This window comes from Mauremys reevesii, linkage group 23 (genome assembly GCF_016161935.1).
Source record: "Mauremys reevesii isolate NIE-2019 linkage group 23, ASM1616193v1, whole genome shotgun sequence".
In the NCBI taxonomy this organism is placed as follows: domain Eukaryota; kingdom Metazoa; phylum Chordata; order Testudines; family Geoemydidae; genus Mauremys; species Mauremys reevesii.
The window spans coordinates 12,965,946-12,991,848 of record NC_052645.1 but is presented as its reverse complement, the minus strand read 5'-3'; the positions used below and the strand labels follow the sequence as shown (position 1 = coordinate 12,991,848).

At 54.6% G+C, this 25,903-nt stretch overlaps 1 protein-coding gene across 1 annotated transcript; it reads left to right on the top strand.

Annotated features, from left to right (window-relative positions):
* The first annotated feature begins 807 nt into the window (after nucleotides 1–807).
* SESN2 (sestrin 2) lies at nucleotides 808–25,129 on the top strand. Its single transcript, XM_039511673.1, has 10 exons — nucleotides 808–1,200; nucleotides 13,376–13,441; nucleotides 16,305–16,502; nucleotides 17,415–17,597; nucleotides 18,146–18,358; nucleotides 19,521–19,671; nucleotides 20,177–20,295; nucleotides 20,674–20,864; nucleotides 21,315–21,459; nucleotides 22,067–25,129. The coding sequence occupies exons 1-10, from the start codon at nucleotides 1,111–1,113 to the stop codon at nucleotides 22,151–22,153; spliced, it is 1,443 nt and encodes a 480-aa protein (XP_039367607.1). The 5' UTR covers nucleotides 808–1,110; the 3' UTR covers nucleotides 22,154–25,129.
* Nucleotides 25,130–25,903: the final 774 nt, after the last annotated feature.

Sequence of the window (25,903 nt, the reverse complement as noted above, 5' to 3'; positions counted from 1 at the left end):
GGGCTAGCCTCCCCCAGCCAGTTCATGCGCCACCCACGGGCACCTGGCATTGGCCACTTTGGTCTGACCCAGTATGGCCGTTCTAACTTGTTATCTTTAGATAGCTCCATCAGTCTTAGAAGGGGGGGGTGTAGCTGCTCAAAGTGCGGGGACGGTTACAAGGGGTCACAGATCAGGCCAAAAAATAGATTTAAAAATCTATTCAGGTCACGTCAAGCAGTTTTACCAACACGGCTGCTCCCAGATTATGACACCCCTCCCCCCCACACTTTTTTTCAAACCACTTTAAGCTCTGTACATAGGCAGGTGGCTAGATTTTGATCTCAGGAACAGGGATGCACTTTACGAGAGGGACCTTTTATACATACTTTCAGTGATAAGGGCTTTTTTCCTTCCTTGTTCCTCTCTAACCTTCTCTCATCCACTCCAACCCTCCCCCCCAGGAAGATCAAGTGTTATCTCAGTGTATTTCTCCAAAGAAAACTAAGAAATCCCGTGATGAGGGCGGCACAATCCGATGCGTGTCTTTGCTGCATTCAAATGGCAGCGTTCAGCCCTCACTAACAGCAACTTTTGCACCCACTTCTCTTCCAAGGAGGTCCGCTCTGCACCAAAGCAGTAAACAGCGGTTGAAACTAGCATTCCCGAAAGCCCGAGCGGCTCTGTCCTCTCCTATTGGAGGAGAAGTTTAGGGGGCCGAGTCACGGCACTGGAGGAGGCTCCTCCTCCTGTAAGGCGATTGGCTCCGCGGGCCGCCGCTGGCTGCCGTTCCGCCCGCCCGGAGCTTTATGAGAGAGCAGCTGGGGCGGGGGGCGCGCCTGAGCCGCGGGTCTGGGCTACGTGCGGTCCGGCGGGTTCTGCTGAGCCCTGGGGCGTTCTAGAACGCGGATGCGCCCGGACGTTCCAGAACCCTGCGTTCGGACGTTCGGCCATAGAACCCCGGGACACCGAGCTGCTGCTGCTGCCGCCGTGAAACTGACGCCTCCGCGGGCTGCCCGATCTGCTATGCACCTTCAGCCCCCGGACAGATAACCGGAGCTGTGGGCCGAGCCCCGAGCGCAGCACGTCTCCCCCACCCCGCCGGGTGCCGCCCCCTCCCTGAACAGCACCATGATTGTCGCAGGCTCCGATGGCTGCGGCTGCACGGACATCAAGGGCTATTTACCCTGCGAGCAGTGTGGTGATTTGAGGAATAAAGAGGTAATGGAAGGGGGAATACCCCATTCCCCCTCCCCCCCTCCGGGAGCGGGGAAGGGCCTTTGTGATCCTTTTCCAGTGTCCTTCTCTCCTTTGCTGCCCTGGTCTGTAACTTAGGGGCTGTTTACTTTTCCAGTCTTAATGATTTGGGGAGGGGGGCGCTCCAGATCCAGCCTGGTTGCGTAAGGGACTGTAACAATTCTGACATGCCACAGTACGTTTCACCCCAGTTGCATCAGCTAGGGGACGGGGGCTGCAAGAGGGGCGTGAGGCTGGCGTACCAGTGACGAATATGGGCGCACTACCTGCAGTGATGAATCCTAGATCCGCTGGGCAAACAACTTTGCCGTGTCTCGCATGTGTAGCGAGCCGAGGTCTGTGTCTGTCTCTCTCTCTCGACTTCTCTGGTTCTTTGGAGGCAAATCAAAGTTTCCATTTGACTTGCTGTTTGGCGAAGAGGGCGCAAGTACAGACATGCCCCAAAGGGGCTAACCACGTTAGGAGGGTGGGGGGATGGGTGGTTAGCCAATGTGGCAACAGAGCGGGGGGGCTTGAGACCACGTTTAAGAATCGCTCTTCGTGACTTCTGAGAGAACAGCCCCTTCTATAGCTGACAGATAAGTAGAAGCAGAATTAAAAAGCAGCTAACGATACCTTCCCTTCCCAGAGGCGTTTTTCCCGACTCCAGTTCCATGTGCTAATATTTTATTTGTATTGTTTTGGATTTCCTGGCTTTAATACATCTGGGTCACTTTGAAAAGCCTGGCAGGGCTCATTAAGATTTTCTTTAGCCTCCAGCCTTAACTCCAGTTTAAGAAAAAGATCCCCCCCCCCCCTCCCTTCAAAGATGTGAAGGAGATGAGTCTGCTCCCCTGGGTTACAGAAACCTCCTTTGACTCTAAATGGCTAAATTCTGAATCGCGATTCTCAACCTCCTTGGGTTCGAAATGGCCCTTTCATAATATTTACCCTCTTGGGCAGGGGATTTTACTATCTTAAAGCACAGCTGCCATCTTCCTTGTCCACATTCAGTGGGCCCAAGTGCATGCAGGCAGAGCCCTCCAAATGCACTTAGCTCCCTTTTGCTAAGGTGGTGGGGACCACCTGCTTGGAATTGTGCAGTGAAGTGCTCCCAAGAAGTTAAAATGTGGCTTTGTGCCTTGCAGAGTGCTAAGGACAATACAGTAACTAAAAGCTTTCTTGTGGAGGGGGCAGGGTTGAGTTTGAGGGCCCTGAGAAACTTTGGTGGATGAAAGGGAGGGGGGGCAGCTCTCAGCTCTCTGAGAAGAGAAGTAAATTAAGATCTTTTGTTTCAGGGGAAATAAACGTGGGGAAGAGGCAGGTGCAGATAAGAAGGGCAAATAGAATAGACTGGGTTGATGGGCCCTGTGCAGTTTGTCATGCACTCTTAACTGTTTCTTTGGCCCCATCCGGGCACCTTGGGGGGCTCAGTGGTTTGAGGCAAGTTCTGCGTGCAGGAATAATAGCCTAAAAAGAGGACAGAAGCTGGGAGGGGAAACTGAGGCATAGAAAGGGGTCACAGCAGGTTGGTGCCAGAGCAGGGAATAGATGGCACAATACCCAAGTTTCCCGAGTGCCAGTCCAGTGATTCTTGGCACACGGCTTTTATCATTCTTGTCTCACTAGTGAGGTCCAGTCGTTACATAGAGACCTTGGTTATTTTCAGGCACTGTGCTTGTTTTAGAAGATGGCAGAACTGAATCCTCTTGTGAACAGAACTTCATTGTGCAGAAAACGTTTGTCTCTCATGTAGACCTGGATGGGGGTGAGCAAGAATACAAGCTTTCTCTTCCCTGACCTCTGCTAGGGTGTTTTCAAAATAGTTTCATTTATGGGGGAGCTTGGAATTTGGTGCTAGTCCATAAATGGGTTTGGGATTTGGGAGTGGTATAGAGGAGCAATCGGCATGTCAGGGCCTGAAGTGCTCTGTATTTGGTGCTGCGAAGGCTTTATTATTAATCATGTTAATTGGGCAGTGCCTAAGGCTCAGCCATTGTGCTAGGTGCTGTACAGAGCCGCAGACAGTCCTTGTCCGAAAGCATTTACAATGTAAATATACTAGACAGACCCAGGGTGGGGGAAGAGGTAGAACACACAAGCAGAGCGAACAATGTCATGGCAGCAAATTGTATGTTAATTCCATGGGTTTTGTTTTTTATGGTAGGTTAGGTAGAAGGGCATGAGCTAAGTGGAAAGAAAAGTGAAGAGAGAGGGGACATTAATGGAAAAAGGGATGGGGTCGGGGTTGCAAAAGGGCTTTAGAAATGCCAGAGAGACAAGGTGGGTGAGATAATATCTTTTGCTGGACCAACTTCTGTTGGTGAGAGAGAGCTTGTACAGAGCTCTTCTTCAGGTCTGGGAAAGATACGCTCAGCATCACAGCTAAATGCAAGACGGAACAGATTGTTTAGCACAAGTAGGTTGCACATATTGTAAGGGACCATTCAATTTAGAGCAGTCCGTTAACACCTCTGCAGTCATAGGAGAAAAGAGGGGGGTTAATGGGTTACAGATTGTTGTAATAAGCCATAAATCCAGTGTTTACCATGAGTGGTTCCTTAGAATATGTGCTAACTACTTACACAAAACAGTCTGTTCCATTTTGCATTTAGCTGTGACACTGGGAATACCTTTCCCAGCCCTGAAGAGCTGTATGGCTTGAAAGCTCTCACCAACAGAAGCTGGTCCTATAAAAGAGATTCTCTCACCCAGCTGGTCTCTCTAATCTCCTGGAACCCACAAGGCTACAGAGGGGTTCTCAAACTGGGGGTCGTGACCCCTCAGGGGGTCACATAGGGTATTGCATGGGGGGGGTCGCAAGCTGTCAGCCTCCACCCCCAAGCCCCACTTTACCTCCAGCATTTATAATGGTGTTAAATTAAAAAAGACATTTTTTATATTTATAAGGGGCGGGGGGAGGTCACACTCATAGGCTTGCTGTGTGAAAGTGGTCACCAATACAGAGGTTTGAGAACCACTGATTCCTCTCACAGACATCCCTGCAAGGTATTACCCTTTTCTGCGGATGAGGATGGTGGGAGGGATCAGAAGAACTGGGGCTATCCTGATTTCCCCCAAGACTGCAGAGCAAGCTGGTGACAGAGGTGGGAATGGAACCCAGGATTCTGTATGTTCAGGCATGTGGTTTAATTACTAGAAGATGCTTCATCTTAACATTACTAATGCAACTCTGAATCTGCCAGTCCCATGGGTGGCCCGTCACATCCCTTCTCCTCTAGAGGCTAGCATCTTCCTCACTTTAAGGCCGGTGCACCAACAGTAGAGCTGTTCAAAATTGTGGGAATTTCAAAGCTTTAGCAAAAACCTTGCCACATTTTCTCCATCTTTCAGGCTGAAATCTTTAGAATTTCAGAATGTTGACAATTTAAATGGGGGGGGAAAATACTATTTTATAAAAAAAAAAAAAAATAGGGACACTTTCCCCTGGATATTTTTGCATTTTCCCCTCCTCCTTCCCTGCCCCACCCCAATCAGCTCTACTCCAGACATAGGGGGATTGGGGTTCCCACTCAGAAGCTGCAGAGTTTTGTCCCCAGATTAATACACTGTAGCTTTTAAGTGATAACGTAGAGTGTTGCTCCTAGAAAGGGAATGCAGCTGGAAACCACTGTTCGGCCGTGAAGAACCTACATCAAAAAAATACCCCACATGATGTGAGGGCGCAAGATAGGAAAAGCTGTATAGGAATGTTTAAATAATGAATATGTAGCAATGAATGAGACGCAGTGAAACTGTTAGTGTAACGGTGATCTCTGCAGGTTGGGATCAGAACTGCTTAGCTGTCTGTCTCAGGCCATGTACACCCAAAAGAGATGCCCTTTCATCTCAACTGTTAAGGGTAGGAGGGGCTGAGTTCTGTGCTTCCTCAAATACGGTGAAGCCATCATGAAATTCTTCAGTCCCCATACCATGATCTGCACTTTCAGAGCACCTTTCATTTTGAGAAGTGCATTGAGATTCATGGACAGGAACGAGGCTGCCCAAACGTGCTGGTGTAGTGGGTACAGGATCTGTAGGGTTTCACTTCGCCCACCATGGAGATGCAGCCACCTCTGGGTTGGAACGCAGCTGTGTGCAGACTGACACGTTAGGTAGTGGTTCAGGTCTCCAACTGAAGAATACTGTAGCCAGTTGAAATGGCAAGGGGGGGATTTTTAGGGAGGCGGAGTGCAATAACCAGAGCTGGGATGCAGCAAGGACACTTCCTTACCCCTTCACAAAAAGTGTGAAGAGATTGTCTAATGTTCCATCCAATTCATCACTGTCTGAGGCCAGGTCTACCACTGACTTTGGTATAGCTTGCATCACTCAGGGGTGTGAATAAGCCCCCCACTCCTGAGCGACACCCACCAAAGCACCAGTTTGGATGGGAGAGCTCGCCCTCCAACACAGCTACCACCTCTCGTGGAGGTGGATTTATTCCAACAGGAGAGCCCCCTCCTGTCAGCAGAGTGTCTTCACCACATGCGCTACAGCAGTTGCGTGGAGGTAGCATTTCTAGAGTAGATTAGCCCTGACGTTCCTATCACTATCCTCGGGATGCTGTTCATTTGCCTTGCCTGTATAGATGGTAGCTGGCTTCAAAACGTGTTGAGATCCTTTTTTGTATAAACGGAGCCATAGATAATAAACTGGTTTTCTGGTACAGGCAGTAATTCTGTTTGCTTAATCTTTTGATGTCCTTATCAGGCATGCTCTTTGCCCTGCCAAACCTTAGCGAGGTACTGGCAGACACCCCACAGTTCACCAAGTGGCACCAGAGCTCCCAGACCGTTAGCGCTTGTTGCTGGGTGTCCTGTCTCCAGCAGCAGCCGATGGGAGATCTTTCAGTGGGGGCACAGATGAGTTCCATCCTCCATAGTCGTTAGAGCACAGGCCTCTGGAAATCAATAGACCTGACATAAGCTGCTGCTTGTTTCCTCCATGCCTCAGCTTCCCTTTTTGTCGAACAGGGGTAATGCATTAGAGGGTGGTGTGAGGATTAACTGGCCAAAGGGAACCATAATGCACCAAATTATTAATACACATGATCTGCAGTGAGCCGAACAAATCTCCATGCTCAGCGTGCCTGAACAATGACTACAATGCAACGTTACAGGTGACTAGTAAAGGGGGGAGGGTAGAAGAGGATTGTGCTGACATCACTGGTGGAGAGTAGTTAAAATAAGTACAGCTGATTACCCATTGGTTCTTCAAGGTATTTTGTTTCATGCTATCAGAATGTTCTCCTTTTGAAGAGCCATCTGGCACCTCTGACTGGGTGTCAACACCTCCTGGAGTGAAACATGCAGGGTGAATTGCATCACAGGAAACCTGCTTGTTTGTTTGTAACATACATCAGCCAGGTGCAGAGGCAGCCTTGTAAATAGGGAAGGAAGAAGGGACAGGCAGCCCAGAGGGGAACTGCTGCTGAATGGGAGTATCAGGACTGACTTGGGGGGACTGCGAAGGGGGGGGGTTGTCAGAGGAGATGGTGAATTGGGTAGTCTGGCTGGCTAGGCTGCAGGAGGGAGTTGGGAATATGTTAAAGGTGATTTCGGAAGATGGGGTCTTAAGCGGCAAAGGAAAAATTAGCTGCCTAGGACAGGTTGGTCATCAGTGGGTGAGCCAAAGTGTATTTAATGGGATGCTGCTTGGAGGTGGGGTCACAGGAGCAGATCTCACTATATATAAAGGCTTTTGGCCTACAGCTGAGGAATACATCCAGAGTGGATTGCTCCTGGGCTCTTGGCAAGGGAAAGGGGGTGCACAGAGTGTCTCTGGTGGGCTCTTGGGTGACTACAGAAAGGTTTAATCCTTCCTCAGGGTGTCCTTTGCTCTTTCCCCTTCCCTTTTTGCCTGAGCGAGTTGGTTTTGGGGATCATGCTGGGAAGGGCAGGAGCTTGCTGTGTGTTTCTGGTTTTGCTGGGATTTTCCATGGGAACCTCGGGGATCAGGTGCCCAACTCCCACTGGAATTCAGTGGGATTTGGAGGCCTAACTCACTCCCTTGATTGCTTCTGACTAGCCCAGTTGTCCTTTGGATGGTCCAGTGATCAGAGACACTGATCACCCCCTCTTCCCCCATTGCCCTTCTTAACTTGTCTGTCTCCAGCTGCTGATGTGCAACTAGTGGTGCTCCGGGCATTCAGAAAACTTCCAACATTCCTTCCTGCGAGGAGAGTGAGACATGCCAGCCCCACCATGTAACTTCCTGTTTGTCAAGGAAGTGCTGTAATTTGATTGGCACTCTTGCTTTGCTGCAAACATGAGCTCCTGCCAGACATGTGGCAACCCATACCCTGGAATGGACTGATGTAAACCTGGCTGCCTTGGATTCTTGAAGAACCAGGATTGGCAGAGATCACTAAGTGGCATCTGTTTCCCTGTGGGCCCATTGCATCAGTTAGAATAATTTTTAAAAAATGTCCCAGGATCATAAACCAGGATAAGCCTATTAGCCATGATGTGCAGGGATGGTGTCCCTAGCCACTGTTTGCCAGAAGCTGGGAATGGGCGACAGGGGTGGATCACTCGATGATTCCCTGTTCTGTTCATTCTCCCTAGGGCACCTGGCATTGGCCACTGTCAGAAGACAGGATACTGGTCTGGACAGACCTTTGGTCTGACCCAGTATGGCCATTCTTGTATTCTAATTTCCCAGAACTGTTCAGTCATACTGGCCACGTTGGATCAGAACTATGCTAACTTGCAGCTGCTTATTGCTACCAGGATTGGTTTCCATGACCAAAGTGGACAGGCTTTTTGTTTTTTAAAGAACTAGTTTGTAGAGAAACATGAGAAATATCTAATGCACCTCTCACTGCAGTATGTAGCTATTGATCAACAAAAGATCAGAACAGGTATTGAGGGGGTTGTAGATAGGTTCTTCCTGAGATCAGATGGTTGGAGAGGAGAAATGGGTAGAGTACTTCAGCTAACTACAGTTTATAAGCATGATCTGTATGAGGATGTGGGGCAGATCGGAACTAAGGCCTCAGTTTCAGTGATGCCCTTGAGTATGCACTTAACTTTACATCCCCAAGCAGTCCATGGAAATCATGGGATTATGTACTTTGCTGAATTCAGGCAAAGGGAAATAAGGACTTGTTTGCACTGGGACTTTTGCACCGGTGTAACTGCCCAGGTTGGGCTAGACTGGTGTGACTTGTACTGGGGTGGCTTATGCTCTTACAGCTACACCAGTGCAAAAATCCCCAGTGTCAGACCCTCCCTTGGAGGAAATGGTGTGAGAAAAGTCTGAAGAATGGGGAGTGAGCTTACAGGTAAGCTGGAGGAACTGAGCGTGATGAACTTCAGCAGAAATTGGATGACTGCATGGAAAGAAATGTAAATTGACAGGAATACGCGGTTGAATGATAAACATGAAGGGATGGATACTAATCACACTTAGCTCTTCAGTAGGGATTTTCATCAGTCGATCTTGAAATGCTTTACAAAGGTCAGTGTCATTATCCCCATTTTACAGATGGGGAAACTGAGGCACAACAGTGAAGTGACTTGCCCAAGGGCACCCAGCAGGACTGTGGCAGAGCCCTCTTGGGACACTCAGTCTGCCTCCCAAACAAGCCCTTCATGAGAACCTTTTCCTCTAGAAATAAACACAAAGCTGGCCAAGCTGTGTTTGGAAGCAACTCTTTGGTGGAGGGCAGGAGAGACTCTTGCTGATTGGCATTTGCAGTAATGGGGTTTGTTGCCCAGGGTGTGTTTACGCCCTTGCTTCGTTCTGCTCACTTTGTCTGAAGGTGCCTGACAGGGTGGTGTGTGGCCAATGCTTTTTTCTGTGTGCAGTTTGCCTTAGAAATACCAGAGTTGGCCAGTGTTGCTGCAGAGGTGGGTGGGTGCATGTGTGTTTGTTAGGAGAGGAGTTTTGTGAACTGTCCTTGTTAGAGAACGGGCAGGGATGCTGAATCTTTACCAGACAGCCTTTTCCCCTGGGCATTCGCTGGGCATGGGAGTTAACCAGTGGTGGGGGTTCCCACTTACCTATGCCCTCTACTCACATTTTAATCATTTTTAATACAATCTTCTCTTCTGCTCCCATGTTACAAAGGACTGAAAGCTGGGGAACTCCATGAGTTCTCTGGTCCCCATAGAACCTCGAGGGTAGACGAGAGGTGAATTTCCAATGTGGAAAAAATGAGCAGGATTTTTTTTCCTCTTTCACTGTGTCCACTATAAAGGGAAAAAAGCGAACCAGTCCAGTTCCCCTCCCTTCCCCTACACTTCCACAGGTCTCTTTTAAAGCTGGCTCTAGCGATCCCAAGTCCCTGCCCTTTACCCCTCCAGCCCATACCCTTGTCTAACGCAGGTTCTCCGGCCTTGTTTCTAACCCTAGAGTCTGCTAGGCAAGATTGCTGCCGCAGCAGGTAACAGCACCGTGAACTTTAGTAACCCGGGTAGGCTGGGGTGACAGCCTGGTGTGATTGGCTGACTCGAATGTCTGGTGACAACCAGCAACCTGGTTCAGTTAGGTGTCACAATGTGGTCTAGTTCCCTTTTGGCCCGGCCTGTCTGCTTCCTCCTCTAGCTGCTCGATGCCTGCTCCTGTCATTGGACTTAACTGGGAAACTGCCCTGAATCCCTCTGAGCTGTTACTTGTGCATCTGCAAGGGGTGAGGGAGAGCAACGGTTAGCCTGCAAAAGCACCTGGCATGTGCCTCTCAGCAAGGGCTTGGCTGGGGTCCATCCTACGCAGTGTCCGCTAGCAGTCGCCTGTGTCTGGAGGTGGAAGCTCATGAACCCTTTTGTTCTGTCCCCCGTCGTCGTGTCCGTCCCGTCCCCTGCGCACCCCCCCCCCCCGCTAGGCCTGGTTCAAAGGAGCCTTTATGTATCGCTCTCAAACGGTCTTAACAAGTAGGAACTGTCATGTGCGTGGCCCATGTGCGTTTGAACTGTTGGAGGGTGGCAGGGGGGCCGGCCATGTTCCGTGTGTTGATATGACCCGATTGGGAGTTAGACCCGACCCTTGTGGTCCCTTCTAATTCTATGATCCTTTGTGCCTGTTCCCCACTGAGCGTGTCGTCCGCAGATCATGCTCTGATGCTGTACGGCTAGTTCAGCGCTGGAGCAGGTTACCTAGGGAGGTTGTGGAATCCCCGTCCTTAAGGACAGGTTGGACAAGCACCTGATCTATCGTGGCCCTGTATCAGGACAGGGGGATGGACTCCTCCAGCCTAACATTTTTGTGATTTCTGATGTTTGTTTTTTATGCCCTGGCCTTAAAGCAGTTTTACCTTTTAGAGGCTGAAGATAGAGATTTGAAGCTGTGGTTCCAAAGGCAACATGTCCCATCTCCTCAGGGGGCGGTAGGAATTTGGGGCGACTTTACCACGGAGCGGATCAGTTCCTTGCTAAGTGCTATGCAGACTCCTGGTACAAGGCAGTTCCCTCCTCAGGGAACTCACAGGCAAAGGTTGGGTTTAAAGAAAAATGATCTCTGTTGGTTAAGGCTCTGGGAATCAGGAGTTTGTGGACTGTCTCTTCACTGATCAGTTCCCCATCTCATGCAGATGATAATACTCCCTTTCCTCCGTCCTCTTAGACTGCGAGCACTTTGGGGTAGGGGCTACCCCTCACCTGGTCTGTAGCTCATAGCACAGTGGAGCTCTGATTTCGGCTGGTACCTCCAGGCGCTGTTGTGATCCAAGCAATGCATTTCTCCCTAGGCTTTGAAAATTGGTACACAAATAAGATGCTCTTGTGTGAAAGAGAAACAAGCAAGTCACGTTTCACCAGCTGAACTGAGTGAAATACAATAGAGAGAAGCATGAGGACAAACGTACCATAGAGCAGAGAGTTCATCAGCGTGTTACGAGTGAGGCAGCTTTAAATAAGCCGCCCTCCTTGACATCTCTAGGTCTTGGCTTCTCCCTCGCCCTTTGCCAATGCCCTCGCTCTCCTCCAGCGTCAGAAAATTGCCTTTTAAATTTTAAATCCCCTCCTAACTGCAGCTGAGCTGCTGTCACGGTGGGTTAATTCTGGAATGTCTGCACCAAGCCTTTGGAAGGGCTCTGTGCAGCAAGGCAGGGACAGTCACCCTATGTGCTTGGGATGTGTTCCCCTTGTTAGAGATCCTCGAGCCGCAGTTTCAGATCTCAGGGTCTTTGCCCTCCAAAGGGGGGGCGGGGGGAAGAAACAATTGGGTACAGTGCAGTTTACTGTGTGTGGGAAGAGACCTGAACCCGAGTTTGTCTGTTTGAAATCAAGGCTTAAAGATCTTTGCAAAAGTTGAAGGGCTTTCGCCCATGAGTTCTTGCTTAAGGCTTGTTTCCCCTGTCTTCCCCGTGCTCTGTGTGGCATACTATCCTCCACCCCAGAAGTGGCTGCATTTTAGGGGTGATGTCTGTGTACAGTGGATCTTGTGGAGTGAGTGTTACTCCAGTAATGCCACTGAGGCAGTGGAATGCAGCCACTAGGTGCTGAATGGCCCATCCTGATCCTGCTCACAAACACCTACCCCTCCCGCACACACCCCTGGAGGGCAAAGGCAGCAGTCCCCCCCCCCCCCAAGCATTTACCTTGTGTACAACTGGAGGGAACCCCTCCTGAAAAGCAGCTTTAGGGACTGAGGAGAAGCATTTGTTTGGAATACACCAGTGCCCTCTGCAGCTATGCATCCCACCCTCCCCCTTTCTCCTTCCCATGCAAAAGCATTCACACCCTGTGGTTCTTTAATACCTAAAGCATCCCCAGCTACTGCAGCTGATGCCTGTAACCGTTCAAAGCTAGCTGCCTGGAGGTTGTCTGAGGGCCCTGTGGCATTAGTTTGCTCCCACTGGGCCCAGAATGGCCCCAGGGTGACCTTCAGGGCATTAGGGTGGGGAATTTGGACTTCTGCATTGCCTGGCTTGTTTTCGTTGGCTGTTTCACTCTAATTGCTCTTTGGTTATGTTTGTGGGGATTAATCTTCTGGGGTGTTCCTTGTTACATCAAGGGCTCCTAGCCCATTTGGATGGGGAATCTATATTCGTGTGCATTCGGTGCTCTCACCCAAACCCTCCTCCAAACAACTTAAACCACCCTCACTCTTGCTGAGTGAGACATGCTTCCCTCAGCGCCGGCTCACGTAATTCAGAAGCAACATACGTGTGTTCTCCCCGCTCGTTGGCAAAGATTGATGGCGGGATCTGGGCCTGGCGAGTTTCACCATCAATGGCAGGTGCCAAACCTGAGTGGTGGTCTGACCCTGTGTGCCAGGTTGCAGTGCCACCCCCTGCCAGCCCAGACATGAGCAGTTCTGTGGGTGCGTTTAAACCCACATTAAAGCTGTCTATGCTATCACGTCTCAGTGCCTTGATTTCCCTCCCCCTACCCCCCGCAGGGTGCTCCAGGTAACCGAAGACCCAACACAGCATAAATAATTAAAACCGCTGGACGACTCAAGTGAGCAAAGGGCATCTTGTAATGCCGTTCTGCTCTTTTCATTTGCGTAGTTATGGGGTCAGAAACTTGGCACTGAATCTCCAGCCCCCAGCTGAACTGGCTGCTACAGTATAATCTTCCACCTTTACATTCCCTTCTGTGTATCCAAAAATTGGGGTGGGGGTTAAGCACTGCTTTTAATTAAAAAAAACAACAAACAAACAAACAAAAAACCCTCCAGCTCACTGAAAGGTGAAATGCAATAGGAGCTGTTCTGGTGTCAGACTAGCTGTGTGAAGCAAAGCTTTCTATGTAACAGAGCCATGCTATTTCATCAGGCAGCACAAGTGCCCGTTATCTGCACCAGCCCTGCAAGGGGATATCCCTTTTAAAAGGTTCTCTTCCACCTCCTGGCCAGAGGCATCATGTGGGCGTGTGGCTGGTAAGTTGCAGCACCCTTGGCTCACATGGAGGTGTGCCTGATGCAAACCCACTCAGGGAATTGCTGCAGGCTTGTTTGGAGGAGGATGCACAGACAGAGCAGCTCCCAATACCTGGCTACTTCGGGGAGTTGTCTGATGAGAGAACTGCATGAGTCACCCCTTCCTGTCCCACTGCCTTCACCTGGAGGCGTGACACCAGCTCTGATTTGTCCCTCCTCTGGAGGGAAGGCAAGCAGCTCTCACCCTGGCAGGATTGGGACATCCCCAATCTCTTTCAACACCACACTGGGCAATGTCTTAAAGTCGATTCCTTTTTTTCGTCTTTCCTAGGACAGAGGAATAAAACTCCCCCGGCAGCTGGGAAGAGGCCCGAGTTCCTTCATCCCCGTGGAGGAGGTAGGATATGGGAGCAAATTGATTTTTCTCTGAGGCTCCTGGGGGCAGATGTGTTCCCCACTCTTTGGGGCTGGGGCGGCAGGGGAGACTGGAGGTCTGATTTCCAGCCCCTGTTTGCCAGGGTGAGAGAGCTATGGAGGAAGCAAACTGTCTGACTACTTAGTGCATGGGGGAGGATCTCCGTGTGGGGAGGGAGGGAGGATCTCTGTTTGATCCACGTCGGCACCCCAACCAGCTGAGCAGCATGGACGAGGGTTGGGAAGGAGTCTGTCCTTGTGGATCAGTGCTGGTGGGAATACCTGGCTGCACCATAGATTGGAACGGGAGCCATTGCAGGGAGGTGGTATAAGATTCCCCTTCGTTCGCTTTCTGCCCACCCGTCTCACCATGGCCTGTCGTGCTCATGAGCAAGCTGCTCCAGTGCATGTGGTGGTGAGAGTCGGGTAGGGGTGGTGAGGAAGCAGCGAGGTGCAGCCCTGGTGTGTGGCACAAGAGGGCCCCTTGTGACAGCAAACCCCAGGCAGGCCGGGAGGGAGAGGTTTTTGCGTGCCAGCTGCATGGGGATAGAGGTCCGGCTGTGTGCTCGGTGCGGGAGAGTGCTGGCCTCCATGGCCTCTAGCTCTCAGCAGGCTGCATGGGGCTTCTCCAAAAAGGTGGAGACCTGCCTAGGCTCCTGTGCCGGGGAAGAAAGATTTCTTCTCTTCCCCCCCCCCACCACCCATGCGGGGAGGCCACAGGAGGGGGGGATCTTGGTCAGAAACGTCTCCAGGGGAAACAGCAGTCTAGTGGCTGGGCAGGGGTCTGAGTTGTCACCCAGATTTCTCTCGGGCCTCCCTCCTGCATTCACTGCTCCTCTGAGCCTCTGGTAGAAACAGGGCTGTGTCCCTTGAGCCCCAGATGGCAGGTGCAGCGAGGTGTCGCTCCAGTCAGGTGACTCTGTGCCCGGGTGGGGGGCTTGTCAATATCCTCTAGGCCAGGGGTTCTCAGCCTCTTTCTTTCTGAGGCCCCCCCAATATGTTCTAAAAACTCCACGGCCCAGTTGGCCCAGCCGTGCCACAACCGCTGGTTTTGTGCATATAAAAGCCAGGGCCGGTGTTAGGGGGTAGCAAGCTGGGCAGTTGTCCAGGGCCCCATTCCACCGGGGCTCCCACAAAGCTACACGGCTCAGGCTTCGGCTTCCGCCCCAGGTGGGGAGGCTCAGGGCCCCGGGCTTCAGCTTTCTGCCCTTGGCCCCAGTGGGTCTAAGGCTGGCCCTGCTTGGAGGCCCGCCTGAAACCTGCTCGAGACCCCCTGGGGCCCCGGACCCCTGGTTGAGAACTACCCCTCTAGGCAAAGGGGGTTGCCTGGCCCCTGGGTGTGCTCACGGGCCCTTCGGCAGAGCTGGGCACTTGCTTCCCTTGGCTCCGTGCAGCAAGACAGGGGCTTTCCGTGTCACTGCTGTCGTCATCGCTTGGTTTGTCCAGCGACCTTCACCGCACTGCTCACAAACAATGAGCTAATGGCAGCCCAGCCCGTCCGTGCCCGTCCGATTGCATCATCCACCTTTCTAGCCCGGGGCGGGGGCCCAAGGACGGTGATTAAACGGCTCCTAATCGCCCTGCTATGAGACCGAGATCTGCTCCATTTCTGGTGCCCTTTGGGCAGGTAGCCACCTCCTCCTGATTCCAACCGGGCACCTCCCAGCAGGCCTGTTGAGCCCTGGCTGGCCAGCAGCCGGATTGCTGTGTTCCCAGGCCGGCTGCACGGACAGTTTCTTCTACCACTGATGTCAGGGTGCGGAGCTGGGCACCCACCACTCCTTATCAGGGCTCTCTTGTTGTTGTAACCCGGCCTGCCGTGTGCTGGGGGGTGTGGCAGGGGAGGAGACGGCATGCGGAGGGCAGCTTGAACAAACAGACCTGTTGCATCAGCTGGCGGGGCGCCAGGTCTGCTGCAGGAAACCGATCGAGCCCTTCTCGAGCTGGGTTTCTATTGGTTCCTCTCCAAAGCCCTGGGGAGCCCCGAGAGGTGGGGCAATCCCACTGTTAACGATTGATCGCAGCTGGGCTCTGCAGGGCGTTCGCTGCTTGTTGCCTGTAGGCGCCGGGGGCTGCAGAGAGGCGAGCTGGGCAACAGGCTTGCTCCAGGGTGCACAGCGTGGGTGCCTGAGCTCGGCAGTTCCTGGGGCCTGGCTCTGCCCTCGGACTCTGCTGCCTTTGGCTGTTATTAGTCCATGTTTGTATTGAACCTAGAAACCACAGCCCTGGACCAGGCCCTGGTTACGCTAGGTGCAGTACAAACATACCAAGAGTCCGTGCCCCAGGGAGCTTGCAATAAAAGGGTATTCGTTCCTCCCAGGTTTGTAGGGTCCCTTCCCAGCACCGCCACGGCTGATTTGGCAGGACTCTCGGCACGTAGCTTACCCTCTTGTCTAATGTGGGGGTGACTGGTCCTGACCTCCTGGGGGGCTTTGTGGTCTGCCGATTGTAACGTACCTCTAAGCATGTAGATAAAAGGAGCTGCCTGTGTAATCCCTAGCGCTCACTAAGAGCTAAGTGGTATTACTGTGTGCAGAGCATTGTTCTCCATGCTTGTTACGGAAAAGCCCCAAAACAAAGCCATTGTTCCCTGTAGCCCAGACCTCCTAAACTCCTGTCCCCGCCGGCTGTGGGGCGGCTGGAGGGTTAGGGGGCAATCGGTGTGTTGAAATGACCCTGATGCAAGCGCTGCCCTCTGGGGACAGGCCTGGATGGTTAGCTGGGAAGCTTGTGCTGTTAGCACTTGGGTCGGGGCAGCCGCCTGTCTGACCCCCATTGTGTCCCACGATAGATGGGGCTGGGAGCCTCCTGGGGCAGCTGCATGCTCAGCATCTCTCTCCCCGCAGATCCTGCAGGAGGGCACGGAGAGGGCCCAGCGGCAGCTCTTCATCGAGGCCTTCGTCTCGGCGGGCAGGGTGGATAACATCACCATGGTGATGGGGCTGCACCCGGAGTACCTGGCCAGCTTCTGGAAGACGCAGTACCTGCTGCTGCACCTGGACGGGCCGCTGCCGTACCCCAAGCGCCACTACATCGCCATCATGGTAAGTGCCTCTGGGGGAGGTGGGCACTCGGGTTCTGTGGGCCAGGGCGCCGTGGGGAACGGGTGAGCATCTGACTGCCTGGAGGAGAACAGTTCATGGTGCTTTGGGGCACAGAATTGGGAGCAGGGGGGTAGAACTGAGTAGTGGTAAATCTGCATATCAGGAACCACTTGCTAAGAGTGAGATCTATTGGGCCCCGGCTGGGGTCTCCTGGAGGTGGGGAAAGCGACCAGGGGAAGCATCCGAACTGCTCTGGCTTGAGTCCATGTAAAGACTCCACTGGCCAAAGCACTCGCGCGTCGTTCCCAAATCCCTGAAAGCTGAGCCCATCCGCAGGAAAACAAATTCCGTTCTCCCCGCAGCCCCGTCCCGTTGCTAGAGGCCTCTCCATAGTAACGGATACACCTGCCCACCCTAGCCCCTGGCTAGCCCTTGAGGAGCAGCCCCTGCTCAGGACAACACTGGTGGGGATCGTCCTACTCTGCTCTCCCTGCCTTGAGCACTCACGTCATCAACGGTGTTGGCGTGCAAAGCATTGCAGGCATCCGAGTTGGCTCCCAGTGAAAAGAACGGGGCAGCTCGTACCTCAGCGCTGTCCTTTCAGGCTCTCGGCAGATGCCCCCGGGTCTGTTACACTTGGATCACGTTTGGAAGGGTTTCTAAAGCAGAGTGGCTGGAGACCACCTTTTTCTCTCATTAAAAAGATAGCTGTGAAGCTGGAGAACAGCTGAGGTCTGTCCCTGTCCCCCAATCCAGCCCACGTCCCGGCCTTGGGGACACGCGGCCCTGGAGACTGCGCAGAAGGGAAATGCCCTGGGCTGACCTGGGTCGGGGGAGAACCCGCTAGGTGATGTTCTCTCGCATCTCAAATGTCCTTACCATAGTCGCTGTCTCCTCCGCCCTCGCCCCCAGGCAGCGGCCAGGCACCAGTGTTCCTACCTGGTTGGCTTCCACGTGGCGGAGTTCCTGAAGGTGGGCGGGAACCCCGGCTGGCTCCAAGGCCTGCACTGCGCCCCCCAGAAACTGAGGAACCTCAACGAAATCAACAAGATCCTGGCTCACCGGCCCTGGCTCATCACCAAGGAGCACATAGAGGTGAGTGCCCGGAGGGGGTGAGCTGTGGTCTGCCCAGCAATAAGCAACCTGGGGGGGGGGGGGGCTCCTTTTCCCTCTTGTCCCAGCTCATAGAGAGGGTGGGGAAGAGTGGGGGGGCACCACCTCTTCTGTGGCCCAGCAGTGAAGAGGGGAAAGGGCAGCTTGGTGTGGTGCTCGTACCTGGGATGCGCTGTCCTGAACTGAAGGATGCAGAGCGGTGCGGGAGGGCGGCCTGTGGCTCTGGGCTCTCCTTCAGCTGAGCAGGTGGCTGCGTTTCCAAGCTTGTAGGGAGGGTGGGGAAGAATGAGGGGAGGTGCCACCCTTCTGAAGGCCCTTCTGGTCGCTCTCCTTCCTCCTCCCCCTTGTGTCAGCATCTCTGGTCGCAGAATCACAGGCACAGGGCACAAGGGGGCTGAGGATCTGCAGTGGTCTGTGTGCTGCTCCCCTCTATCTGCCCCACACTGGGTCTGTTGGGGGAGGGGGATCTACTCACCGCATGCGTCCCCTCTGGGGAAGAGCTGACCCGGGAATGTGTGCGCACGTTTCAGGCCCTCCTGAAGACGGGCGAGAACAGCTGGTCCCTGGCAGAGCTCATCCAGGCCCTGGTGCTCCTCACGCACTACCACTCGCTCGCCTCCTTCGTCTTCGGCTGTGGCATCAACCTGGAGACCGACCAGGAGGGCGGGCATGCCTTCCAGCCGCCTTCGCCACGCAGCTGCGACAGCAGCCCTGCCTCCGAGGACGGAGTGAGCGGCTCCAGCGTAAGTCCGGGGCCCTCGAACATCTCTCCTGTCCAGGTGTAGCTGGTGTCCGGTAGAGCCACCCACCCAGCCGTGGCAGAGCTGGGATGGAGGTTGCAGAACACTAGGGGCTAGGGAAGGGGTCTGTGTCTTTCCTCCCACCCCTCCCTGATCTCAGCACACTGGCCTGGAGCTTGACATCCTGGGAATTGCTCTGGGTTCTTCCATTCAGTAACACGCTGTTCATTGTCTCCAGGCCACTGAAACAGTGGGACTGGTCCAGGCTGTTATGACCTAGAAGATCTGGAGGTGTTTCCTGGTTCCGTCTGGTGGTCTCGTCATGGGGTGGATGGGTTAGGAGCTGGGCCAGTCAGCTACCAGGCTTTCCATGGGTCGATCACAGCAGTTAGTTCCAGAGCCTGGTGCGAACGACTACCAGGGAGGGGGGTTAAATCTGCAGCCCTGTAAACCCTTCCCCAAGCAAGCCCAGGAGAGCAGGTGCACCCCCGTTCCTGCTGAGATTGCAGCAGGCTAAGGGCCAAGCTGGCTCTGACCCAGCTGCAGTTTCTGCTCTGCTGATGTGGCTTCTTTATGGCCTCTCTTACAGCCCCAGAGAGGAGCATCCGAGGGCTGCCATCCACCGTGCCCTCCTCACAGTATAGGGGTGGAGTGGAAGTGGAGCTTAGTGAGAAGATTAAGTGGCTGGAACCCTGTGCACTGCAGCTATTCAGGGTGGTTCAGCAACCCATAGGCAGCTTGGGGAGGCAAACTATATGTTAGAGCAGCCCTGGGGCTGCTCTAAGTGACCCTGGCGGCTGCACCAGGCCCTGGAGTCAAATCTGGGAGGTGTAAAGGTGACTTGCTCCTTCTCTGCAGTGTCTCCTTAGGAGTGTAGCACAGAATCTAGCCCACAGTCGATAGAGGCACAGGGCCCGGGTCGTACCTGAATAGTGTTGGGCAAAGTGCCAGCTTGGCATCACATGATAGGGATGAACAAAGCCCCAGAAACTGTCCCCTTGCCAGCAGCCCGATTGCTCTGGATAACAGGCAGATGGTCCCTCCAAGGGCTCCTCTCTGCACCTAGATAAAGGGGCTGTTTTGTGCTTGGAATGAAGTTGGCTGCATCCCTCTCCCAACCGCCGTTGGTGCTCACCCTGCCCGCTCGCTTTCTCTCCGGGCCCAGGGCAAAGATGCCATGCAGGAGGTGGAGGTGCTGATGGCGCGGATGAAGCTGCTTCAGGAGTGCCAGCTGGAGGAGGAGGGGGTCACGCAGGAGGAGATGGAAACCCGCTTCGAGCTGGAGAAGACGGAGAGCTTGCTCGTGGCCCCCTCGGGTGAGGAGGGAGGATGGGGCAGGCGGGAGGGAGAGGCACACGTCTCAACCAGGTCCAAAGGCTTTTGGTGGCTCTTCTGCATGGGCCATAGCCTGTCGCTGGCTTATCTTGAGGGGTAGGAAGGACAAGGCCTCTCTGCCATGGTGGTGCTGCTGCATGATGCTCAGATGCTGTTGGGAGAGGGGGGAGGGAAGGAATCCTCCCTGGGGAGACTGTCAGTGGCTCCCTCCACATTGGCTCTGCTCCCTGAGCGGGGAAGGGCTGTCACGGATTCCTGCTGTCGGATGTAATTATCTCCCGGGTAATTGGTGAACAGTGCGGTCTGCGTTAATTGCACCTCCCATTAGGGCAGATCATGGCAGCCGGTTTGCTCTGCAGAGGACCGTGCCGGTGACTCAAAGCTCAGGAGTAACGTGGGAGGTGGCTCTGGGGTTCCTTGAGTGGCTCTTTGCCATGGGGCAGCGATAGGTGCTAACGTCCCTGTGGGCTTTTGTCTTCCATCCAGTCGACATTGCTGAGCACACGCTGCCTCCCAACGTCCTGTGCTTCGTGGAGGAGCCGGAGTTTGGATACAAGGATTTCACTAGGAAAGGAGAGCAGGCCCCACCCACCTTCCGAGCTCAGGTACCTTCTGTGGGTTGCGCTCCCCTGATACAGCCGCCCGGCGGCCGTGGGGAGGGGGGAGGCGCGGAGCCAGACGTGTGGTCTGCAAAGTCAGAGGGGGGCAGGAGCAGCAGGACAGTCTGAGGGGCTTCTGATCCCACTGGGGGCTGTGGGCCCAGACTTGGGGCTGGCAATGGTCTGTGGGCCTGGCCCTGTGTTAGCCATCACCAGCCGGTCCCTTTCCAGGGAGCTGCGTCCTATGCCCCAGGCTTGTCTTCTCCGGAGGCCTGACCCCAAGTCTGCGGAGAGGCTCCCACTCCTGTGGATGGGGTACTGGGCCGGGCCCTTCGCTCCTGTCAGGGTTTTGGAGCCCCTGTCCCAGCCTCCTTCTCCTGGCAGGATTACACCTGGGAAGACCACGGCTACTCGCTGATTAACCGCCTGTACCCCGACATGGGGCAGCTGCTGGACGAGAAGTTCCAGGTGGTCTATAACCTCACCTACAACACCATTGCCATGCACAGCGGGGTGGACACCACCACGCTCCGCAGGGCCATCTGGAACTACGTTCACTGCGTCTTCGGCATCAGGTAGGTAACCGGGGACCCGCTGAGCCCATGGTGCCCTGGGCGTGTCTGGTGCCCTCAGACACACCCGCTTCTCCCCTCCCCTCTTTCCTTGCTTGCCCTGGGCCCCTCGTCTAGATACTGCAGCTGAGCTATTATCGGCGGGTCCCTGGGAACAGGCTTTGGGGCCTGGTTCGAGTCCAGCCAGTGGGTAGCCGTGACCAAAGCTCTGCCCCTCTGCAGGAAGCTGGGGGTCTCGGTCCGGTTACTCTGGGCACAGTTGTGTGTGGATGGCCTGCCTGGGGTCAGCTCGCTCGTAGGCTCTGTCCCTGCCGGTCAGGCTGCAGACCCACTGTGATGGGGAGGAGTTCAGGTGCCAGGGCTGCCGGAGGGGGAGGGAAGGAAGGGAGGAGGAGCTGGGCTGAGGCCCTGGTCTCCCCTCCGGGTAAAGTGGATTCTCCCCTCCCCTCCTAGATACGACGACTATGACTACGGGGAGGTGAACCAGCTCCTGGAGCGCAGCTTGAAAGTCTACATCAAAACCGTGGCCTGCTACCCAGAGAAAGCCACCAAGCGGATGTACACCCACTTCTGGAGACACTTCAAGCACTCCGAGAAGGTGCGTCCCCTCGCCGCCCCCAGCCCTGACGCCAGGAGCAGGGCTAGGCAGTGAGGTGGAGCAAAGCAGAGCAGCTTGTCACGGCCGCGCTGGTCCCAGGCAGGGCCCGTGCTAGGCAATTGCTGGGGCCCTGAGCAGCTCAATGGGGGCCCCTGTTAATTATTAGTTGGGTGAGGGGGACCTGAAACTATTCCTGCTTGGATCCCCTAGTCGGCTAGCCTTGGCCCAGGCTCCTGTGCTTATCCTGCCTCACTGTTGTGGCATTGGCATGGGGAGGGGGGGGTCCCTGCTGGAAGATCTCCCCAGATCCTAGCAGTGATCCCTCTGCCCAGCCCAGTGCCCAGCCTGACCCAGTGGCTGATGCTTGCGGCTTTTGGGGAAGGTGTGCGGGGAGAACCCAGAATGCACCAGGACCGTTGTGCTGTGCAGCTCTGCACTGTGGGGAGAGGGGATCCTCCTTTTCGGCAGCCTAGGCTCTCCCCAGGCCCTGACGGATCCCGACTTTCCCCTTTCTGCCGGGAGACAGGAGCGCGAGGGGGGTGGCAGGCCACGCTGTCGCTGCGCCTCGCCCCCATCTCCCCCTGAGCGCCCTCCCCTTCCGTTCCAGGTGCACGTGAACCTGCTCCTGCTGGAGGCCCGGATGCAGGCGGCCCTGCTGTATGCGCTGAGAGCCATCACCCGCTACATGACCTGAGGGGGCTGCGCTCCCCACGCCCTGCCAGGGACGCACCTCGCTGTGGGGGAGCCTGGCTTCACCGACGTGGGTTTGGGATCCGTCGGGAAATACTCTGGGCCCCCTGGAGCGATGGTCATGGGGGGCTCCTCCCCCCCACTCTCCCCGGGGCCATTAGACACCAAACTGCTCAGCCCCTTCCCTGTGTAATGAAGAACCACCTCTGCCATGCCCAGTGTTCCTGTGGACGCAGCCCGGCAGGGGCCGTCCTGGGGCCTGTCAGCCCGGCCGCCAGCGAGGGCCGGGCTCCACAGCAGGACTCTTGCCGCTGCCTCGAAGCGGACGTGCCTTTATAGTGTTAGCGTGTAACGAAATCAGACTGAGCTCCCTCCCTCGCTGGCTGCTGCTACCCCTCTGGGCCGGGCACGACCGTCCTGAGGCTGGTGACTAGTGCAATGGACAGCAGAGAACTGAGCTGCCGTGTCTGGGGCTGCTGAGGGAAGGGCCTTGCCTCGTACCAAAGAGCTCTCTGCTAGTGGGGTATCCTGGCTCCCACAAATGTGCATCTTTCTCTTCTCCCTGCCCAGCCTGGCCTCTCCACGTGTGTTGCCGTACGACTGGGAGCAGTCCCGCTGGGCACTGGCCATCTCACACGGGGCCCGGGGGGGGGCCATGGGCACCAATTCCCCCAGCCCCATGCTGCTGCCACGGCCACCACACTACGTTTAGTGCCCACTGCTCCTGCTCTCCAGAGCTCTGCTCCACTGACCGCCTCTGGGCTGTGGCTGGAGGGAGGTCGGGGCGCGGGTGGGATGCCCCTGTCTGTGGGGCACAGCCCCTGCCTCAAAGGGTGGCGGGCGCTTGTCCTGGTAGGGTAACCTAAAGCCCACAGCCTCTTGCGCAGTGCTCAGCCCGGTTGGGCCATGCGCTGGTGTGAGCCTCTCCCCCCCGGGCTGTAGAGTTTGGGCCAGAAGCTTCTGTTGTCAGGGCCTGGGGGAGAGCCCCTGTGGGTGTGATTCCCCTGAGGAACAGGCCACAGGAGCACCCACAGGGGTCTCCAGTTCAGGGCTTGGAAGTGCCCAGTAGAAGCAGCAACCAGGACGCCGCCGGGTGTGTTTGTCTTGCACGTATCCTGTGCCCTCATGGTGCAAGGTGTGTGCAGCTCTGCACAGGGTGGGTGTGTGTGGTGGTGGGGTGGGTGTCCTGTGCTGTGTGTGCAGAGAGCTAAATGGTGACCCCTCCCGCTCCCGGCACCAGGCCGCCCTAGCCACGCACGGAGGTTCGAAACTGTGAATCAAACTTGGAGGCTGCTCGCTTCACCTCTTGCTACTTGTACCTGGCTTCATCCTGAAACCAGCCTCATCCGCTCACCCCACCCACCTCCGTCCCCTCTCTCAAGCGTCCCGCGTTGCAGCCCCCGCATTACCTACGCCCCTCCCATGTCAGCCACCCCGTCCTCTGTCCTGAAAAGTCTCAGCTCAGAAATAGCCCTTGCTCTGAGGTGCTAGGACGCAGGCGGTGTCTGTGCTGGAGGTGGGGAGCAGACACCATGTGCCGCTTTCTGACCGAGGCCTTTTTCTTTGTGCCCATTGTTTTGGTCTGCTCTGCACAGTGACCCATGGCTGTTCTTGGAAGGTCGAGAGGCCCTGAGGGTAAATTCACCCCATAGCACCGCTTAGGCCTCACTGAGGCCTATATCCCACTTACTGCCCTGTGTTCTGAAACGGGACGTACGTGGTGCATCGGCCGAATGCTAGAACCTCTGCACACCGGTGAATTTCCCTCTTGCCAAAGACAGAGGGACCATTTGCCTCTTGAGTCCATCCAGGATGGCTGTGAGCAGCTCCACTTTGGACTCCACACCGGAACCAGCCATTCATTGCAGGAGTCAAACTGGGTGGGGATTTTCAGGGTCTCTTAATTGCTGTCAGTATTTCGATTAGCTAGAAACACAGCGGCCGGCAAATCAGGCTAATTTCGTTGTAAGAGAGGCTGCAAAGAGGGCAAATGCTTCTGGGGTGATGTCCACTTAGAACCAGGCATGGAGCAATTGAAACTTATGACCCACTTTTTCTGCCCGGGGCAGATCTTCTCTGGTCATGTTCCTTTTTTGTGGGCAGCATGGCATGGTGCAGGATATCGCGTGTATTAGCCATGCTGCATTGTAAAGCAAGGACTATGTACACGCACTCTTGGGGTACAATGCACATGTGGAATATGTATGTGTGTATAGTATATACACTCCATTGTAAAGCTGGGGTTGTGTACAAACAGACTGGGCTGTACGTGGTTTTGGGTTTGGGTTTTCTTTGCACACGCTCCTTGCTCTTGCAGTGCAGAGTGGTGTGGGTGTCTCCTTTTCTCTGGCTAGAGGCAATCCTTTTTCACAAGCCTGGGACCTTGTAGCCAACGCTCTCTTCCCCCACTGCAGCACTGCACATTCTGGCAGCTGATGCACCGTGAATTCAAAAGACAGTTAGTGCTGTTTGAGGTGTGCTGCCCCTGCTCCATCAAGCCGGCTTCTCTTGCCCGCGCCCGCGTGCGAGGTGAAATGCTCTTGCCCTGCCGGCGGGTTTGCCCGGGGTAAGATCTGGACAGCAGTCTCCCTTGGTGTTTGGGAAGTTGGCCAGTTCCGTATGCTGGTAGGGAGGGATGTGAGACTACAGTGTGTGTTACTTTGCGGGGGTTGGGGGAGGGGTGAAGCAGATGTCTGTAGCTTTATCCAGATGTGCCACAGCATTTCACACTTGTGCAGGTCACTGTGAAATGCCCACTGTGTGAGCTTTGCCGGTCGGCAGCCGTTCCCACTTTCCCTGCGTGTGGAACTGACAGCCCTGCCTGTCACTGCGGTGAAGGACCGGTAGCAGAACTGTAATTCTGTGTAAGTTATTGGGTTTGGATGGGTTTCCTCCCCAGTGGGAGTGAAAATGTTGATTGTTGTGACTTTTTGTTGCCAATTCTGTTTTGATGAGAAATAAAGTTGACTTTTTTTCCAAATGCCTGTTATAATAATTGTTAATTTCCTTCCCTGGGTGCCCTGCGTCTGAAACAAGCTAGAGCTGCAGCGGGTCTGCTCTGCCTTCCTGGAGAGTGAAATTCCCCCCAGGGCAGAGAGCCCACACTAGGCCGTGACCCTTGTTCAGTGCACGCTGCAAAATCTGGCCGCTTGTGTAGGTACCGAAAACAGGAGCTGAGCTCTCAGGTCAGTCGCGTCCCAAGCGCAGGGGACGAGCGCTCTGGGAACCCTGGCCCAGAGCCGCGTGCCAGCCCTCTGCAGACGGCTAAGTATCCGCCAGCACGAGCTTCGGCTGAGCAAAGCCAAAGCCTTCCCATGATTAGTGGCGCTGTGACAGCTGAAAGCAGGATCGGGGCACAGCCCCTGCCCTAAAGAGCCCACCCCCTAACAAGATGGGAGCATTCATGGGAATTGTAAGTGAGTTTGTTTCACGCCGGTTCCTGCTGCCTTTTGAATTTTGTCTCCGTCGCTGGCCTGGGTGGGCAGACACAGCAGCCCTGGGTATAACCCAGGGGTCGGCAGCCTTTCAGGAGTGCCGTGCTGAGTCTTCATTTATTCACTCTAATTTAAGGTTTCATGTGCCAGTCATACATTTTAACATTTTTAGAAGGTCTTTCTATAAGTACATACAATAGTTTAGTTATATATTATAGAAAGTAAATAAGGTTTTTAAAATGTTTAAGAAGCTTCATTTAAAATTAAATTGAAATGCAGAGCCCCCCGGACCGGTGGCCAGGACCTGGGTAGCGTGAGTG